Consider the following 12,525-nt stretch of genomic DNA (forward strand, 5'->3'; position numbering starts at 1 on the left):
CAAGTGTACATAAAATTAATAATTTGAGTCACAATTCCTTCCTCTGACATACCTATTAGGCAGAGCTATATTAAAAAAAAAATCAACTTCACTTCTTTTCTCTTTTTTTGTTCATTCCTTGGTAGAAATACCAATACATAACGGACCAAAAAGACCAAAGAAAAAAAAGGACAAACACAAAATCGTTCTCTAAACACAAGTGGTCTGTGTCACCACTGTCCTCTCTGCACTTTCACGTTAAGATACATATGGACCCACTAAATATGGAGAATTAGGTTTGTGGATATTCCACACATGCAATCATAGATAAAAACCAGCAGGAGGATGACATAAAGTACTCGGATGAACGTGGACACAAGGTCGGAGCCCATGGTGCAACCGGAGAAGACGGCTCTGAATCAGGGCTGCCTGCTTACGAGCAGAAACAGACACGAACACAAAATGAACCAAGTATTAATGCAAATATTCTTTCTTAAAAACAATAAAGCTTCTGGCTTTTTTTATTAAGAAAATACCACCTCAGCAAAGTCAAACATAGAGCTGATGTTCAGCATCTGTTCTAATTAGGAAACACCACGGAGACCACATCCTGGGAAGACACAGACGGCCATGGCCGCTGACCCCGGTGGCTGTTACCTGAGGCCAGGACCCCGCGTGCCCACCCTCCCTCAACCAGACACCTCCTTTAATGAAGGTCAGGCACCTCGCCACCCATTTGTAGCAAATGGTAAAAAAACACGACCCCTGGTAAAAACCGACGTGCTCGCCTCAAGCATCTGCCGAGAGGAGAAGACGACTAACCTATGCAGAAGTTGATTAACAAGGGTCTGCTGCCCTGGATGTGACCTGAAGAATACATTAGGACACACAGCTCCAGAAGGACAGAAAGCAGACAGACAGCAAAGCTGAAGCACTGAACCCCATAGAGCAGTTGCCCTGCTCTGCCTGGGAACAAGGGCATCATTACCAGCTTGTGTTTCCCATAAAGTCTTTTTACTTTACTTCTACTGAAAGCAAGGCTAGCTGCAGTTGGAATTGAACAGGTCTACCTGTACTTGACTTGCATAGTAATTACTGTATTTTAGCAAAGGTAAACCAAGGCAAATTGGAAAGAAAGATTTTAAACCAATAATGACCTGAAACGTAAGGACCTTGGTGCCTGAATACAGGTGTCAAGCAGGCAGACACAGAAATGTCCCTCTTCCCTCCTTCAGTGTAAAGCTAACAGGATGCAGTGGTGCTGAGCGGGGCGTGCTCCAGACACAACTGTCCTCCACACAGAGCACCACATGTGTCCTGCTCTCACAGTCTTAGAAGGCTACTCAAACCCACTCAAAAGTCTGTCTATACTGACATTTTTCAAACTGTTGTTTAAATGGTAACTGCTCTCTGAAAATAATTCAGCCTGGTGCAGCAATCTTACCCTGTAAAGTGGATAAAGCAGAGACGCCTGGTTGGAAGTTCAGCGTCCCCCCTATCCCTTCCTGGTGACCCCTTAGACATCCCACCAGCATAGTTTGAAACCACCAAAATAATGTGATTTCATTATTTTGGCAACTAAATTTATAACACCTAAAGTTTAAATAAAACAAGTTAAAACACTAGAACTCAAATGAGCAGTTAAATTCATTAAACAATATGCTTTAAAAATACTCATTAAGAAGTTAAAGGGACAGTGTAAAGTTTGAACATCATTATACTATTTATTGAAGTAGAAAGAACTTGAAAATTTTTTTTACTGCAAAACTTCAGTCAAATAAATGGAAATCATGGATAATAAAATGCTGCTCCTTATTTTGATTTCCTAAATCATGATTTACCCCAATTATAACTTAGGGTAATTACATTGAAATTTTCCTGAAAGATAAACAGTATTAATAATGGGCTTTACAGAAACCAGTTTCTTTACAAAGTCTTGACCAACTGTTACCTGACTACGCCAGTAAGGAGAACCTTCCTTCAAAGATATTTTTAGAGAAAATTTTTGTTTCTTTGTTTGTTTTTCTTTTTAAAATTGGGAAGACTGTAAAACATAAAAGAAATGCAAATATATAGTAAAAATTACTTATTCAGAGCTTTACCTGCTCATATCAAACTTCTCTTTAAGAAAACGTATCCAGTACAATTGAATCAACATACAATTTATCATTATTTTTATGGTAACAGATTTTTTCAAATTGAGCTTTTAAAAAGTACATTTAACTACAAAAGTAAGATTAAATAGGTACTTATAAAATATATTTACCCTGAAATGGTTAAGAATATAAAATGTTGATGCCCATGTCAACAGTACATTATACATTACACGCATTACTTTAAGGTAATTTTCTCTCCAATAATAATGTCGATAAAACCACAATATTTATTGCTTATATCAAGTGCAGGTTAAAATCCAGACAGCCTCCAAAAATGAACCCTTATGGTAAAGGATTTCTCAGTCTGGTCAGGTGAAATATTACACTTAGCATGTATGAACACAGTGGAAAATGTACCAGTCCTTAAGAAGCATTCAAGTCTTTACTTAGGGGGTGGGTAGTGTGGGCAGCGCCCTGGGGTGCTGGGGGGACCAGACACCACACTTCTCTGTGGGTGTCAAGTCACGCGCACCATCTGGGTGAGGAGTCTGTGACAGACCAACTCTGTGACTCACGCAACACTGTCAGCTGCTAGGGCCGAAGCTTGCGGGGCAGAATTAGTTACTTATAGGGCATTCTGCTGAAGAAACAGTGTCCAGCCAACAAAAGCGCCAACCAGAATGACTGACACAAACCCCATCTTAGTGAGAATAGGTTGCCAATATAACCACCTTTTCCTCTTGCGCTCAGTCTCGCTCAGCCTCTGCTTCATCTGCTGCACCTTCTGGGCGGTGCTGGCCTTCCTGTCCTCCCGGAGGCGCTTGCGCAGAGCACTGTGAACAGACAGAGCATCAGCAGGCAGGCTCAGCTGCAGGCAGGGACTCAGCCCACATCCCCCCCACCCCTCAACTCCTTAAGTCGCTGCAAGAACGGGAAAGGCCTCAATGCATTGAATGGTCCACAGATACACTCGGATTGTTCAACAACAATTGCCAGTTCAACTCTGTGCTAATAAATACTTTTAGTGGGACCTGAAAAGAACCACGGTGTCAGTGTTCTATCCTTCTTTGCTAACCAGTCAGCAGAGGGTTCAGCATCCAGTCCCCTCTGGAGTTTACATCTGATTTTCCACAAAAACCCCTAAACTCAACATTTTCTTGAATGTTTCGCTGTGTGGTGCCTATTGTCGTCTGCCCACACCCTTTTCTAGCTCCCATTTTCCTGTTCAATATGAAATTTTTGTTTCAATGGAAGCTGACTCCCAACATCAGAGTCCTGGAACAAGGCAAAGAACAGTTGATGGCAACATGTACCTTACTATTTTTCCCCCTTAAGAAGAAAATCTCAAAAGCCCAAGATGACAGCCACCATGAAGAAAGCAGCAGTAACAGACACTGTTACTTTTAAAAATCAACAAAAGACACATTTTCACAGTACACAAGTAGAATCACAGAGCTGAAGCAAGAAACAAAAAGGAAACAGTTCTAAAACTTAGAGATGCTTGTGAGGACATCATGCTTGTAGATGAGGACTGCTTAATGATATCAGACTGGCAATCTTCCCATCAGGCACTCTTGAGGAAAAACATGAGAAATGCTGGAAGAAGCAAAAAAAACTTTGCATGAAGAAACTGACACCTTAGAATGCAAAGTGGAATCAATTCAGCAGGTGTGAGCAGATCTGAGAGTTGAGTTATATGCAACCTCTGGGAGCAACACAAGCCCTGAAGCTGATGAAAGCTAAGCATTTTATAATACTTTAAGAATGCGTTTTTAATAAGCTTGAGTAGTGTTTAAAATAATTTCCCTTCTTCAAATGATATGGAAAGCAAAACTTAAATTTTTTTCACTTACTTAATGGAAACTCATGGAAATTTAAGAGGATGAGATGGTTGGATGGCATCACCAACTCGATGGACATGAGTCTGAGCAAGCTCTGGGAGTTAGTGATGGACAGGGAAGCCCAGCGTGCTGCAGTCCATAGGGTCGCAAAGAGCTGGACAAGACTAACGACTGAAGTGAACTGGATGGAAACTTGCCTATTTAACATATATTTTTAAAAGAAGAGAGTACTCATCTATATATTTTGCATAACAATTACATCAAGTGTAAGGGCTATTAAAATTAGTTACAAAAAAACTTAATCTCACAAACCCCATCTCCCTTCAGGTACTGCTGTATTACAGTGGAAGCCTAACCAGCCTCCCTGCCTTCAGAGTCAGGCTGCCTATGCCACAGCAATTGCTATGAGGCATAGCCCTGACTTGCTGCTTGGTTAAGAGTCCTGAATGCCTCTTCAGTGTCTACTATATCACCGGCCAGCTTTCTTCTTGCCTCAAGTGTTTAACCTAAATCTAATAATGAGGAACAGTCAGAGGGATCCAGATCATGGGGTGTCCTAGAAGGCAACTCATCTAAAAGCTGCAAACAATGTCCAGCAGGGAGTGAACAGAAGGTGGTAGATGGTCCCAGGTGAGGAGCCTGAAGAACCACTCATACGCTGCATGATCCTGGACAAGATCATGAATTACTTTTTTAAATAGCTAAACAGACCAGGATCATAAAAATGTTCCAAAATTACATTGTGGTGACCACTACGTAACTCTGTAAATATGCTCAACACAGTGAACTGTATGCTCTAAATCTGTCAACTTTATATGTATATTATCTCAGTACAGTTATTTTCTCTAAAGCTATAAGGTGGGTTTTCGATAATTAGAGAACTTTAAATATAGTCTACATATTAGATTATTTTATCAATGTTAAATTATTCTTGGGGATACGGGCACCTTTAGCCACTGCTGGTGGGAAGGCAAAGTGATGCAGTCATTTGGAAAAATGGCTTAAAAATGATCCCCATGTAGTGACCACGTGTGACTCAGCAGCCCCACTCCTAGTTAACACACAAAGGAGATGAGAGCACGCGTGCTCACAAAGACTCTCCAGTGTTCGCCTACCGTGTATGGCCTTGGTCCCGCCCAAGTAGCTTTTCTGCTGTTCTCCAAGTCTGTTTCCTTCTAAACTAAGAACACACTTCTCTTCGCTTCTCTCAGCCCCTGGAGTCCTTCTTATCTTACAGCACTTCATTTACAGTAAATCACTTATGATGCTGGTCTGGGTTCTTGTTTTGTCCTCTAAGTGTATTAGCAACTTGGGACCATGTTTTGCCCATCTCCGTATGCCTTGCAGTCTTCCTTCCACTTTTCCTTATCACAGACACAGGTAGCTCTGCCTGAATGATCTCCACCTGAGTATTTCCTACAATGATGTGTAAAAAATATTACTCAAAATTCACTCTCTGGACTTAAAATTCATATAACAAGTATGTATGTACCTGCCAGTTAAAAAAAAACACCCTGTAATCAAGAGCAGGCAAAGCACATATAAAATATAAAAGGATACAGAGCCCACAGTATTATTTCCTGACTTAAAAGCATTAAGTCTGAGGTAGAAGAAAAGACAAACACCTCTATGCTTTAACTTGTGACTAAACCACTGACATCACACATAAGGAGCAGCACAGCTAAATCAGAACAAACTCTGCAGTACAACATGTAACTGCCATGGACTGCAATTCCTTATGTCTTGGGGAAACACAGAAATGAAGTTATAATGTAAGGAGACCTTAATGGTTTTCACAGCATATCCCAAGATCCCAAAGTAACAAATATGACTACAATGTAAAATTTTCCACAAGAAAAAGCATGTTTGACAAAAAGAAAAAAAAAGTCACTCAGATATTGAAGAGAGGAAGAAAAAGTGTTCCTTCACTTTTCTAAGAAACTCACACCTCAGGATATCAACTTCATACAATGTGAGATATCTGGAGCCCTAGAAGTATAATTTTTCGAATTTAAAAACTTGAATAGTTTACACATTCATGTGCATTCAAAACTCTAAAAGTATAGGGCATTTTATGTGATTTTTTAGAAAGACTTTTTTCCTTCAATAACAAATTTAAATTGAAATATTCATTTAACTATTTCATATTGGTATTAATGGGATTCCCAGGTGGCTCAGTGGTAAAGAATCCACCTGCCAATGCAGGAGGCACAGGAGACACTGGTTCAATCCCTGGGTCGGGAAGATCCCCTGGAGGAGGAAATGGCAACCCAGTCCAGTATTCCTGCCTAGGACAGAGGTCCCGCCAGGCATGGACAGAGGAGCCTGGCGGGCTACAGTCTATGGGGTCATTAAGAGTTTGACAAGACTTAGCAACTGAGCACTCATGCCCTCAATGGTGGTATTACTGCTTGTTTTCTGTGCCATACTACACACCTTAGCATCACTTATGTTAACTTTTACACTCTAATACCGTGCTAAACCCATATGTGTCAAGCCATTTTCCAACAGGCTTCTGTCTATAAACTGTCTTCTTTGAGATCAAGGATGTCATCATATACTATTTAAATGCCCTGCAATAATAAATTGTTACATTAATTCAATAAAAAAAGGATCTATATTAATTCATACCCATGAACTTATTAGAATAAGAGTCCCATCTTTGCGAGCACATTGCTGCAGTAACCTTACCTCTCGCTGCTCTCCTCCGGAGCTTCCTGTGTTTTAGAGGACAGACCTGAGTATCTGTCTCCTGTCAGTTTTTCCTCTTCTAGGCCTATCCTGTTCCCATTGTATTTTTCAGTCATTATTTTGGTTGGCGAATGATCAAAAACAGGACATACATCTTCCTTAGAAAGTTCTTTCCAACGTTTCTACATAGGGAAGAGAAATGAGAAACAAATGAAAACACTAGAGTTTTGATTTTCCTTAAATAAAATTTATGGAATGTAATTATATAGTGAAGAGAACCCTGTGATGCTAATATATGAATGAAAGAGGAAAACGTGTTTTGTCAAACCACTTCTAGCTATGTCTACTTGAAGTTGAATTTAATAATAATAATAAAGCATTTAATACTGATGCACATCAGTATGTAGTTGAACACAACCACCTTAATAAAACACAGTGACTTTAGCCCATTTGAGACAAACTACACTAGGACCTCATGGTAAGATCTTCAAAGTCTGACTGTACTGTCCCCAATGCAGAGGCACCTGTTGCAGGAAGAGTGACCAAGATGGCCCATGAATGTGACCCATGTCCTCCGGCTCGTTGCCACTGTCCAGTCTAGAGAGAACCAGCAAGTCCCTCCGGTGCCAGAGGACTCCAAAGACTGTACCCACCACAGGCACCAGCAGCTGGCCTGACCCAGGGCGGGAAGGTCCCCAGCAGCCGGGAATGTGGGGTGGCAGCACTCAGACCACAATGAACAGCCATCCACCTTCCTCCTCTGAGGCAGGAAGACCCAGGCTCTCCACGTCCTCCAAGGGCTGGAACATGTTCACCCGGCTCCCAGCCATCCGTGGAGGAGCAGAGGCACGGCTGGGACAGCCAGCGGTTTCCATGACCTCTAACTCTGACTCCAGCACAGACCTGAGAGGCCCTCTTTAGAGATCTATCCTGCAAGTGTGGAGTCTCAGATCTAATAATGAGTAAGGTTCCCTGCAACTACTGTCTGAGAATTTCAAGGATTCTGACAGAGAAGGAATACTGCACAACTCACATTCTTCTGGGACTGACAGAAGAACACTCACTCTCTGCAGTTACTGTGGTACAAAATGGCACTACTTAAACAATGCCTGTATGTTTAGATTTTAAAATTTCAGGAAATTCACTGACACACTGATAAACTAATTTCCAGCTTGTCTCATTACATAATAAAGGAATTAAAAAGGTATTTTGTTACACTCCACCTTCCCTGACATGGCTCTTCTATGAAGCTGCATAGTGTGTGAATGGATCTCCTTTTGTTCTATGAAGTTGACTCACAAAAGACTCAGAAAGTACAACTCTGTAAATTGCTGTGTTTGGAGGGCAGTGAGCACAACAGCGTGGCTGGAGGAAGGGAAGCCTGGAAAGTGTGGCCAGACAGGCGAGGCCAGGAAGGAGGTGGACCTCACGGAAAGACAACCTTGACATGAGGTGCCCGGGGTGGGTCTGTGCTCTCTCAAAAGGGACCTGCAGTGTCTCCATCACATCCTGAAAGACTATCTCATCAAGAGCTGAGAACCCACATAACAACATGCAAGAGTAAGATGCTTTCACCTGAGGTGACTGTGTCAATTTTGTTCTTTCCCATTGAAATTTTTTCTCTGTCCAAATAGCATTTTTTTATACTGGAGGAAATGCAGTGGAAAGATGGCTACTTCCTGAGCACTACCACACCCCTGCTGACCTAAGGCTCCACCTACACGGGTCCCCTATCCTCATGAGACCCCTGGAGGAGGTGCAGCTCCTCCTGCTGTTCCCTCCTGTCATACAGGGAGGTGGGCTGGGAGTGAACATCCTGGCCCAGGCTCCACAACTGCAGAGCTGGGATGTGAACCCAGAGAGCCTGGGCTGACGGTGCCAGAAACCCTCAGGATGCTCTGCATCTCGGAAATAACCATTAGTGTCAGACACCAGAGAGTTTAAGTATCCAACAAAAATGTTAACTGTCTCCAGAATTATGCTGAGCAATTTTTCACCAAGATCTAGTTACTGCAACTTGGCCTCATACTTGGACAAAACTGAACAATGTCAATAAACAAGATGATGCCCAAAAGCAAGACTCACTGGCCCACTTCCCAGAATCCACCAAGACTCAGCAGGGTGCAGGGGTGGTAGTGGGTGGGGGCTGTCAATGCTAGTGAACTTCAAAGGAGAAAAACAAAGAGCAATGTCTTTCTGCCACATCTCTGGGCAGAACTGAGGATTCGCTAATAAAGATGTGAAACACCAGCAATGGTACTACATTTATGACAACCTCAGGCCAAAAAGATGGAAGGTAAACAGAGTCGTTTTAAAGACAGCTAGAGCTCATCTCCTCTTTCCCAGTGGGCCCAGGCCACTGGAGATGGCAGTGCATGAACACGCACTATGTGGTCATCACACACAGTTACTAGTTTCAGGTACGGTCATTTTAGGAGTAAATACTAACAGCTTTCCTTTGTCCTGGCAGGTTCTAAATCATTTCATAGCCACATATATCAGAAATCTTCACAGGAAAACGAACATGAAACTATAGTCAACAATGAAAACACCACTCGCATCACATAAGCCCAGATTAAGACAGAAGGTGGAGACAGATGCCCCCTTTAGGAAAAAGAACCAGAGACAAAGCTTACACAGTGCAGGTGCTACTGGACAGAAAGACAGTATCCTGCACCCACTGCCATCAGCTCACACTAGAGAAGCTTCCCTCTTTCTTCTTACAAATACTCATTTCCCCCAAAATCAGAGGCAAAGAGGAGGAGGCAGATGCATGGAGAGAAAAAAAAGCCCATAAATTGCCTATTACCCCCTTATGTGTCCTAGGAGATGCTTGTGGGGCACGGGACACTTAGGGTTAGCCATGCGTTCTGGGGTTTCCACACAACAAAGCAACTCTTGATCTTTGTAACAGGACAGTTTTATGATTTAAGATTTCAGGGAAATCTATTTCTCTGAGATTTCTGTTCTGTTCTAAGCTAAGGTTCTAGGACAGCACTTGTCTAGTGAAATGTAATGTAAGCCACATATATATGTAACTTTAAAAATATCTAATAGCCATGTTTTAAAAAAAGATGAATTAAACATGTTTTATTTAACTCAATATATTAAAAATATTGTCATTTGAACACATAATACTTTTAAAATTACTGAGATCTTTTACACTCTTTCTCCCTGTATTTGTACATCTTAAATTTTAAGCGGAACTTGATTCAGACTGGCTTCATCTCAACACTAAACAGACACATGGCTACAGCATGAGACATCAGGGGTTCCAGAAGGAGAAAACAGTCTGAAAATAACTACACAAAATAAACAAGTCCATACACTGATACATAAATACTACTGCTGCACGGACACGCAGCCCTGGAAGCACACACACATGCATTAGTGGTTACACACTGGGGGGTGAGGCTGAGTTAGCGAGGACTTCTACTTTGTAAATGATGTACTTTCACAGTCTCTGAATTCTTATATATTCAGTAGGTACTAACTGATTGCTGAGACCAGTTCTGTGGAAACTGAGCCCCCTGGAAGGTAACAGGCTCTCTGACCCTGAACACCTGAGAAACAGGGGCATTTCCAATGGGCCCTGTGGAAGGAGGCAAAGGATTTGTGGGTCTGAGCGGGGATGAAGGTGCTGGGTCAGGGACGTGATAGCCACACAGCACAGATAAACTGGGACAGAGGAAATTCCCCCGAGCCACACACCACAGTCACCACGGGAATCACATCCATAAAACCCATCTCCATGGGGAAAGCAATCCTCAGAGGAGGCACATCCATGTTCTAAGTGCAGCTAGGGGCAGTGCCCTGAGGAAGCGCCCGTCTGGAGCCAGCGAATGAGCGCAGCAGACGGGGTCAGCACACACACTGGCACTGAAGCTGGTGGACATGCACGTTAGAGACGCTCCCCATCTTGAATGCTGAGGTGGCATCTAGGGGAGGCACTAATGTCTCGTGAGTTTAATCTTCACACACCAAACACTTTACTGATTGAGGGCACTGAGGAATCTCACCTTTCTCTTCATTAAAAATTTTCCTTTGAGGCTAAAGAGGGGGAATCTTTTAAATAAAACTTAAAATTTTAATTGATAAATAGACTGTCTTGAATAGTTAAAACAATCACAACAAAAACGTTAGCTGATAAATAAAATTGTTCAGAAGTATTTAAATATCTGTGTAATCTATACGAAACAACTACTTATACATCATTCCACAGATGGTGTGATCTGTTACAAAACAGGGCTTATTCAGAATCTTGTTCTTTTGTCCATAATCACAGAAGCTAGAGAGCAAGTAAGCGGTTTTATGTAGGAGAACAAAAAGAAAATCTACCTGCTTATGTAAAATTCTATATGATTGGCTCAGATAAGAAACGGGAGTCTACTGTTACTTCTGTTTCTATTTTACATTTTACGTTAGTACATAAACACACGTTTCTGAAAATCAATCTTAGCTTTTGCAGAACAAAAACACCCTCATGAGAATAAAGCTACCAACCAGAGAAAAACAACAGTCTTGGCTCATTATATCTGCTTCAAGTACTCAAGCTGCTTGCTCACTGTTGTAGCAGATGGAATAATCTATTTACAAACTAAGCATTCTTGTGTAACTCCAGGCCAGGTTTTAATGGGCCAAAAGTACCTAATTTTTCCAGTTATTTCAATGATTAAATGCTCAGACTCTCTTCTACATGAAACTTCTACGTTTTTTAATGAAACCATGTTCCCAGCTGGGCTTCTGAGAGATAAGCAAGATTTAACAAGAGGCTGAGGAGCACACGAAGAGGTGGGGACAGGCTTTTCCATCTCAGAAGCCAGCTGGACCCACCTTTTAATGTAAACACACTTCTCAGAAGGAAGGGAAAGGCCCCATGGCTTACATGGAGAGCAGTTACTCGACAACAATACACTTGACACACGGTTTACCTGTATACTTGAGTCTCCCTTTATAAACTTCGCTCCTTCTATTATAGTCATGTAGGAAAATCTGAGCTGATCTGGTGTCTGAATCAGCCCCATTCGGTATTTTCTCATATTCAGTAACAGTTGTTTAATGTTAATATTGTCTCCTTTTTCTATCTGCAAGAGAGGTAAACATTATTCAAGCCTTTTGTTGTTACAAGTCCAGAAAAGAGAAGCAGTCCAAGATAACCACTAAGAGCAAGCCAGCCCAGGCCGCCGTTCCCTGTCCAGGTAGCACAGGGAGGACCCACGGCTGACTCCAGCCAATAGTCATCTCACTTGTGGTGGCCTAGCGACTGGTGATTGGTCAAAGGAAGGATTTATGCCAAGTGCTGGCTTAACGTAAGGATAAATACACAGAGAGTAGTGTTCTTCTTTTTTAAGGAGTAAATCTTTTCATTGGGCGCCGCCTGCCTTCATATCTGTACACAACAGCCTCATGTCTGTACACATCAGTCTGTGGAAAGCAGCACCCAAGGGGGTGGAGGAGAGAGACCCATGGTGACAACACTGCAGATGATACGGCAAGCCACTGCTGCAGGAGTCAGGCTGAATCCACTGTGCCCCTACCCCATCCCACCCCACCCCAAGTGGAAAGGAGAACAGTTGCTGCAGTAACTTTGGGAGGAACTGGCACACACACGATCCAGTTTTAATATTACCATCAACAGACCAGACCAGATGCTTAAGAGTTCTTAAACACATCAAAGCTCACTTACAAGTAACAATCAGCTTTAGATGGAAGCACAGGGTATTAAAACACGGTGTTAATACAGTGACGTCTAACATACCCCAAAAGGAGGACAGGCACATGCCCGTGTCCCGGTGGGGGCTGGGGGGGCTGGGGCGGCACAGAGCCCTCGGGCACCACAGGAACCTCAGGGGGTGATGTCAACACCACAGAGACCAAGAGGCTTAGACAGTGCGTGTTCCTAATACACTGATTCACTT

The 12,525-nt window shown here is 42.4% G+C and overlaps 1 protein-coding gene and 1 pseudogene across 6 annotated transcripts in view; one reads left to right on the forward strand and one right to left on the reverse strand.

Moving 5' to 3' along the window:
• PTPN2 (protein tyrosine phosphatase non-receptor type 2) overlaps window positions 1-12,525 on the reverse strand; it is an 86,360-nt gene that overhangs the window by 22,161 nt on the left and 51,674 nt on the right. For 2 of the 6 annotated variants that reach the window (XM_019986808.2, XM_070778978.1), the window contains exons 7-10: window positions 11,539-11,691; window positions 6,608-6,789; window positions 2,807-2,908; window positions 1,931-2,023 (exon numbers count right to left, since the gene is read on the reverse strand). In XM_019986808.2, coding sequence (XP_019842367.1) covers window positions 1,972-2,023; window positions 2,807-2,908; window positions 6,608-6,789; window positions 11,539-11,691 — 489 coding nt within the window. In that variant the 3' untranslated portion in view covers window positions 1,931-1,971. Of the gene's footprint in view, window positions 1-1,678; window positions 2,024-2,344; window positions 2,909-6,607; window positions 6,790-11,538; window positions 11,692-12,525 lie in introns of those variants that run through there. The other 4 variants (XM_070778976.1, XM_019986809.2, XM_070778977.1 and 1 more) reach the window with 3 other exon arrangements.
• Window positions 3,433-3,818, forward strand: LOC109577871 (prefoldin subunit 4 pseudogene; annotated as a pseudogene).

This window comes from Bos indicus, chromosome 24, assembly GCF_029378745.1.
Source record: "Bos indicus isolate NIAB-ARS_2022 breed Sahiwal x Tharparkar chromosome 24, NIAB-ARS_B.indTharparkar_mat_pri_1.0, whole genome shotgun sequence".
NCBI lineage: Eukaryota > Metazoa > Chordata > Mammalia > Artiodactyla > Bovidae > Bos > Bos indicus.